This window comes from Pseudophryne corroboree, chromosome 10, assembly GCF_028390025.1.
Source record: "Pseudophryne corroboree isolate aPseCor3 chromosome 10, aPseCor3.hap2, whole genome shotgun sequence".
NCBI classification, from domain to species: Eukaryota; Metazoa; Chordata; class Amphibia; order Anura; family Myobatrachidae; genus Pseudophryne; species Pseudophryne corroboree.
The window spans coordinates 149,594,621-149,603,033 of NC_086453.1; the positions used below are offsets into that span (position 1 = coordinate 149,594,621).

The 8,413-nt window shown below is 45.7% G+C and overlaps 1 protein-coding gene across 1 annotated transcript in view; it reads right to left on the minus strand.

The window, feature by feature from the left end:
• The window catches only part of LOC134966273 (B-cell lymphoma 3 protein homolog), a 171,004-nt gene extending 165,200 nt beyond the window's left edge, over positions 1–5,804 (minus strand). The window contains exon 1 of the mRNA XM_063942878.1: positions 4,733–5,804. Within this exon, the coding sequence (XP_063798948.1) occupies positions 4,733–5,105 (373 nt within the window). The 5' untranslated portion in view covers positions 5,106–5,804. The remainder of the gene's footprint in view (positions 1–4,732) is intronic.
• Positions 5,805–8,413: the final 2,609 nt, after the last annotated feature.

An 8,413-nucleotide genomic window follows, 5' to 3' on the forward strand; every position in this document is an offset into this window, starting at 1 on the left:
ATCGGCTGTGCTGCAGGGCTGACGTGATACTTCTGTGAACTGCGTAGTTCACAGACATATCACTGGTACACACCCACGATGCACCCATGATATACTGTATCGGTCAGTGTGTACCTAGCAATAGTCTTTCTGATGGATCTCTTGAATGAGACTGGTGCTGGCTACAGCAGCTGGTATAAAATCACAGGCTTTCTGCTTGCAGATGTCCAAACCTCTGCATTAGCATAAAGTAGGACATCGGGCTTCTGCAACTGGTAGCAAATACAGCAACTTTTCATGTGATTTCATTTAGCACAGCTACGATCAGGCACTCAGACATGCGGGGGGAAGCCCAGCACAGGACTAGTCTGCCCCGCATGTCAGTGCCCCCCCCCCGCAGAAATGCAAAAGCATCGCACAGCGGCGATGCTTTTGCATCTCAGGAGTTACTCCCAGCCAGCGCAGCTCCTGCGGCTGGTCGGGAGAACCTCTTCGCTGCCTCGGGTCGCGTGTGACATCATGCAGCCGCCGCGGCCCGACCCCCCAATGGTTCGGCCACGCCTGCGTTGGCCGGACCGCGCCCCCTAAATGGCGGCTTAACACAGCCATCCAGCCCCCTCCCGCCCAGCGACCGCCTCTGCCTCAGAGGCGATCGCTAGGCAACGATGGCTGGCATGCGCCCGCGCACTGCGGCGCCGGCACATGCACAGTTCCAACCCGAACGCTGCGATAAACTGCAGCGTGCGATCGGGTCGCAATGACCCCCTATATACAGACAGCGGTCTAAGTACAGTTTGGGTTTTTATTGCTGTGGGATTTATAAATGAGTAGTCTACTGACTCCTGTCACTCCTCTATATAGCAGAAGAGCATTCTCTTATTCTAGTTACGCTCATGATCATACTGTACTTACCTATATTGCAACCATGCCCTCAGATTCAACGGAGGTGCAACACGACCCACTCCAGGATGGACAAAATGCTCTGCCGGCACCTGCTTTGAACAGGTTAAGGCTATGGCCACACATAGCGGCCAAACAGGACCCGTTTGGCCGGAAGGAGAGTGCACATGGGCGCCTATATAGTCGCCCACACATGTGCGGCAGTCCCACCGCCGCCGGGTCCGACCGCAGCATGGCCGCTATGTGTGGCCCTAACCTAATGGATAAGAAAGGTGTTTCACCACAGCTGAAAGCAACTATAAATTAAGTGGGAAGTCCAAAAGCAGATCATTCAGTCCCTCCTGGAAAGGGTCATGTTATGAGGTATGGAGGTGCAGCACAGACTGTGCAGCACTGATTCTTCACTTAATCCATACCTCCCAACATGATCCTCTCCAGGAGGGACAAAATGCTCTGCTCTTGGACTTTCCTCTTAATTTATTATTGCCTGCACCTGCTTTGAACAGGTTAATGGATAAGAAAGGTATTTCAGCACAGACGATGGCAATCATAAATTAAGAGGGAAGTCCAGGAGCAGTGATTCTGTCCCTCCTGGAGAGGGTCATGTTGGGAGGTATGCTTAATCCTTAACCATAATGGAACATTCACTGCAACAAACTCTACATTTGTAGACCGTGTAGTGCATATTTGAGATTAGGATACATCTCGGTCAGTAGCTCCAGAATACAGTACAGTGAAATGACACTATCCTCAGTATTTGTCAAACACAAAAAGCCTTTACCAAAAATGCATCATCTGTTTCACGTTAATTAGCATTTCCCAATCCCCTGCTAACAGTGAGTATGCCATTTATTTAATACTCCAGCAGGTGTATGAATGTTATGTTAGTATTGTTACTAACAATGCCTACTCTCATTTTTCACTCGATATCATGAAATGTAGTAATGATAAGGCGTGTAACACTACAGGGTATATTTACTAAACTTTGACTTAGATCAATTTTTATTGGTTTTAAGTCAAACTAAATTGATGTATTTGAGGAGCTACAAAGCACGTTTACGAATATTTAAAAATTTATATTAAAAAAATTGTATATTGGTAAATGTGGTTTTTAGTCCGTGTAACACAACATCAATTAAGATAGATTTAGAACGATTTAAAATCTTTTTTTTTAAATTATAATTTTGTTTAAAAAGGTCTAAATTTACCTTTGCTACATATAACCCTAATGCCAGGCATACACGGTCAGATAAAATGCCTGTCAGACCGACAGGTATTTTATCTGGGTGTGGATTATTACGTCTACACTAAAAAGGTCTACGGTCAATAGGTCTACCACTAATTGTAGACATGCATTAGGTCAACAGGGTAAGAGGGTCGACAAAAAATAGGTAGACTGTAGGAGAGGTCAGCAGGGTCAAAAGGTCGACATGTAAATGGTCGACATCAAAAAAGTCGACACAATTATTATTATTTTTTTGGGGGGGTGACATAAACATGCCCCATTAGCGTACCACGTCCCCTCGCATGGCTACGCTTTGCTCGCCATGCTTCGGGCAAGGTGCCTCGCTCTGCTACCGCTGCACTCGGCACAGGTTACTATTCCCAATCATAGTCCACGTCGTGGATGGTAAAGTATGAAAAAGTTGAAAAAAAAATGATTTAATTTTTTTCTTCAACTTGAGTTGTGTGTGTCGACCATTTTCATGTCGACATTTTAACCCTGTCGACCTTTTGACCCTGTCGACCTAATGCATGTCTACCATTAGTGATAGACCTCTTGACTAAAACTTTTTAGTGTAACTCTATAGTCTGGATACCATTTTATCTGACCCTGCCGATTTCCAGGACATACACTGTGAGATCTCTCACAGTGCATGTCATGTGATATCTGTGCTCCGCCCCCGAGAAGGAGACATTTCCCCATTATTTTCCATGTGAAGTAACAGGGGAATGTCCATTGATCGGCCGCGGTTGGGCATACATTGCCCGATGTGGCCGACCGGACACTATGTAAATATTGCATCAGAGGGACATTCTGGACGATCCGGCATGTCCGACCGATCAATATTTTGGGCCGATTGGCCGCATACACCCTGCAATTATAGTGTGTATGCCCAGTATAATGCTACATACACATTGGCATTCAAATTAAGCATTTGAGATACATTTGTAATGAACCTTGAACATACTGTATGCAAACAGATGTAAAAAGAGACATCACTGTTCCAAATGAGACAATATTATGCAGTCAGTTAGTGGTTCTATGCCATCGTACATTACGTAATGTTTGGTTGCACAATTACTGTATTTGCCCATTATGGTAAATTATCTGGTGCAAGGAAATACTTCAATAATGCTGGTCACGATGTGCCGTTCCAGAACAGAATGACGTGGCCAGGATGAGAATTGGATCACCCCCTATTTATTTGTATTATTATGTGCATTTGGGTACGGGTCATAGGGTCGACAGTCATTAGGTCAACCACTATTGGTAGACAGTGACTAGGTCGACACAGTCATTAGGTCGACTTGGAAAAATGTCGACATGGAAAAGGTCGAAGTAAAAATGTTTTACTTTTTTGGGTGTCGTTTTCATCGTACAGTGACGGAGAACCCCAATTAGTGCACCGTGTCCCTTTGCATGGCTCGCGATCGTATTCCACGTGGATCGGGAAGTATGAAAAAGTTTTAAAAAATTAAAAAAGGGAAAAAAGAATGTCGACCTTTTTCCACGTCGACCTAGTACATGTCAACCTAGTGACCATATCGACCTAATGCATGTCGACCAATAGTGATTGACCAAAGTGTGGTCGACATAATGACCGTATCCCATGCATTTATAGTGCATTTCATTTGCATTGTATTTGCTCCATTGCAGTGCACCTGACACTGAAACGTACATTCCTCGCAATGGAAGCGTAACGTAAACATAATGCGGTATAGGAAGTGTTTACATAAGCATTTCCACATGCATTTTCCTTGGACAAGATGTCAACTCCCTGCTATGTCATAGAAACGCATAGTCAAGTACTGCTAATTCCATGAATACGTAAATACACCTAAACAAAGATCAAACAGATTTCTGTAGAACTTAGTGCAACATCCAGAGTGTACATTACTTATACATATCTGTCACTAATTACATATTTGATCAGTTACACAAAATTAATAGAATTAAAATGAATTGTGCACCTTACATGCTGCTTAGTTATTACATATCATCTATTACTAGTCATTATAACACATTTGTCCACAGTGGTAATAATGATCTATTGTGCACTTCTGCTACTCTAACTTCACATATTTATTGTAAGAGGATTGCTATAAACTTGCTATAGGTGACTTATGATACTGTACATGGATGGCGGTCATTAGGTCGACATGCATTTGGTCGACATACATTGGGTCAACCACTAATTGTCCACATGCATTAGGTCGACATGGTCATTAGGTCGACATGAAAAAGGGCGACATGAGTTTTTCACAATTTGTTTTATTTTTTGACCTTTTTCATACTACAATTGGGAACGGTAATCTGTGCCAAGTGCAGCGGTAGTGGAGTGAGGCACCTTGCCCGAAGCATGGTGAGTGAAGCGAGCCATGCGAGGGGACACGGTGCACTAATTGGGGTTCCCCGCCACTTTACGAAGAAAATGACACCAAAAACAGTAAAAAAACTCATGTCGACCTTTTCCATATCGACCTAGTACATGTCGACCTAATGACCATGTCGACTTAATGTATGTCGATCATTAGTGGTCGATCCAATGTATGTCGTCCTAATGCATATCGACCTAATGAACCACACCCCTGTACATTTGCTCCCCTCACCTCACCTGAGGATACTTACCTTGGTAGTATGCTGGCAGTGACACTGCCATATAAGGATGACTATAGCATTTCCTGGTCCACTCTGAATATTCATCGGTGTATTTTAAATGGGGTCCATCCTCCTTGGGTGAAGGAGGGTACTTGCGTTTCCGCAGGGGCAAACAGGCTTGGTCTTTGTACAGTCCTTGTTCCTCAAATGAATCATTCTGGCCCTCTGCTGGCTGCTTTGCATTCTCCAACTTCACCTCTTTCAGGGGCTTACACCCTCTTGTCCAAAATTCTGAGGGGCTCATTGAGATGACCTCCAACATGTTCATGCTCTTTCTTATGCTGAGGTCCAAGGGAGATGAGGTCTCCATGGCTCCAGCAGTGTGGCTGTAATGGCTGTCCATTGGTAAATCACTGGATGTCACTCCATGAAGAACAGTTGCAATGATCCCCAGGGAGCACAGCACTAGAAATGACACTATGGTGTGACACTCTCCTCTCTCTATTTCTCTCCTCCCTTCTTCTCTTCCCTGTCTTATGTCTCTTTTCTCCCCTCCCCTTTTAATATTTGTTTGGGGCAAGCAATATTAGTTAGTTTTCTTACTGCACCTAGTAATGTCTTTTAGCTTTTGAGCATCCTGCATCTTATTATTTTTATTTATGATCTCTATCTCAGCTCTCATTCTCCCATTCTTGGTTGACCCTCCTCTATACTGTATACTTCTGTAATGCACAAGTCTCTCTGGGAGCTGACACTGTAATGCACAGCTGTGCACCTTCTGCAGTGCACACTCTGATGTGCAGCCTCTGATCTAGTTAAGGGTTTCCCTACTCCTCTGCCTTTCCAGCTGCACTGACCTGCGTCCTCCTTTTCTCTTTCCTCAGTTTCCTATATTTGCACCCTCAAAGTTCCTGATTCCCCCAGGCCCTCTATCTTACACGTCCCTCTGCATTCCCAGTCTTTTCTCATTCCCCCGAAGTCCCCTCTAGATTCAGCCAACAAGTCACAGACTGCCTGCAAGCCTGTATAGGAAGCAGCAGCTCTGAGAGAGGGACTTCCCCGTTCTCACATAACACACCCAGGTGCTTTCTCACCCTGTTCCCTGAAGTGCTCCTCCTCCTATGAAAAGGAAACTATGAGGGGGGTGTCATCCAGTCATGCAATGCAACCACTCCTTGTACTCAGCATTACCTCAGGGCTGCAGTGTGTTATTGCGCTCTCTCTGTACTGTATATAAATCTTCTTTTCATGCTTCATCATATTATTCTTACGGTACTATTCTGGCTACACTGACTGGGTTAATATTGTGTCATGTAGCCCTGTGCAGTGCACACTACGGCTTAGTTCTTGCTGCTTCCCAGTAACTGTTTATTAGTTTTAATTCTCAATATTACACTTTCATAGACTGCGGTCTAGATCTGAAAGGTATATATTTATCTGGTGAAGAGGGCATTTTGTTGTTTATGAAAGGTTACAGCTGGCGGTGGCTACGGGAGATAACAGCACTTATCTCACCAATCACTATGTCGACCTCGTATGTCGCTATCGCTGTACCAATGCAGCTGAAATTCACCCATGCAATTGTTATAGATTTAAATGGCACAAAGAATGCTTTATTACTAAAATATTTTTTCCTTTAAAAAAATTTGGATTTTAAATACCTACCGGTAAATCCTTTTCTCGTAGTCCGTAGAAAATGCTGGGGTTCCATTTAGCACCATGAGATATAGACAGGTCCCTTGGGAGCCATGGGCACTTTAAGAGTTTAATAGTGTGTGCTGGTTCCTCCCTCTATGCCCCTCCTACCAGACTCAGTCTAGAAACTGTGCCCGAGGAGACGGACATACTTCAAGAGAAGGAATACACAGATAGTGGTGAGAATCACACCAGCTCACACCGAATTGAAAGACCATGCTGACCAGCATGCAACTTGGAGAAACCATGCCAACCAGCATACAACATAAAGAAACCATGGTAACTAGCATGAAACATGAAGAAACCATGTTAACCAGCATGCAACTAACCAGCAGGAATTAGAAGAAACCCTGCTAACCAGCATGAAATAGGAACAGCAACAGCTGAACCAATACTTAACCAAGCAACAATGCAGTAAAACGAAGCACTGGGCGGGCGCTGAACATCCTCTACGGACTACGAGAAAAGGATTTCCCCAGGAGAAGATATACATTCTGCATTACAGGACATAGTCCCCCAAATAAGGTACCAGTGCTGTAACTACGTGTGTGCCAGGTGTGCCTGGCACACAGAGCAGTCGCACTGAGGGCGCAATGCCCAGCGGCTTGTAATGAGTCAATTTGACTCATTACAAGCCGTCTGTGCCGGAGGAGGAGAGGGAGCAGCGGAGAAGGAGGAGGGAGGGGAGGAGGGAGCCGCAGCAGCGCTATGTAATTGGTAGCGGCGGCGCTGTGCAGTCCCTCTCCTTCCGCATTGGCTGGCCCGGCGCTGCTGTGAATGCTGGGATGCGCTTCCCTCATCCCAGCATTCACAGCGGCGGCCAGCCAATGCTGAAGGAGAGGTACAGCTGCATGCGGCGCCGCCGGTAATTACAGTGCACTGCTGCAGCTCTCTCCTCCTCCTTCTCCCCTGCCACCCGGAGATGCCAGCACCGAGGAGCCTGACTGCCTGAGAGATGGTATAGATGATACTTACCATCTATCTATCTATCTATCTATTCTGTCTGCCGCACTGTGTAAAAAGGGGGAGTGGCTGCCGTAATGTGTAAAAAGGGGGCGCTGTCTGCCGTAATGTGTAAACAGGGGGACGCAGTCTGCCATAATGTGTAAAAGTGAACGCTGTCTGCCGTAATGTGTAAAAAGAGGACTGTCTGCCGTAATGTGTAAAAGGGGGACGCTGTCTGCCGTAATGTGTAAAAGGGGGACGCAGTCTGCCGTAATGTGTAAAAAGGGGGATGCAGTCTGCCGTAATGTGTGAAAAGGAGGACGCAGTCTGCCGTAATGTGTAAAAAGGGGGCGCTGTCTGCTGTAATGTGTAAAAAGGGGGACGCAGTCTGCCATAATGTGTAAAAGTGAACGCTGTCTGCCGTAATGTGTAAAAAGAGGACTGTCTGCCGTAATGTGTAAAAAGGGGAAGCTGTCTGCTGTAATGTGTAAAAAGGGGGACGCAGTCTGCCATAATGTGTAAAAGTGAACGCTGTCTGCCGTAATGTGTAAAAAGAGGACTGTCTGCCGTAATGTGTAAAAAGGGGAAGCTGTCTGCCGTAATGTGTAAAAAGAGGACTGTCTGCCGTAATGTGTAAAAAGGGGAAGCTGTCTGCCGTAATGTGCAAAAGGGGGACGCAGTCTGCCATAATGTGTAAAAAGGGGGACGCAGTCTGCCATAATGTGTAAAAAAGAACGCTGTCTGCCGTAATGGGTAAAAAGGGGACTGTCTGCCGTAATGTGTAAAAAGGGGAAGTTGTCTGCCGTAATGTGTAAAAGGGGGACTGGCTGCCATAATGTGTAAAAGGGGACGCTGTCTGCCGTAATATTTAAAAAGGGATATCTGTCCGCCGTAATGTGTAAGAGGGGATGTACCTGGGGCGGGATGTACTAATGTACATCGCCGCCCATTGCCGCCCTGCGCCACGATGCTGATCGCATATGTACTAACATATGCGATCAGCATTGCGGAGGACAGCTCTTCCGATAAGAGCTGTCCTCCGCGATGCGCAGCGGCAGCCTGACTTCCGGG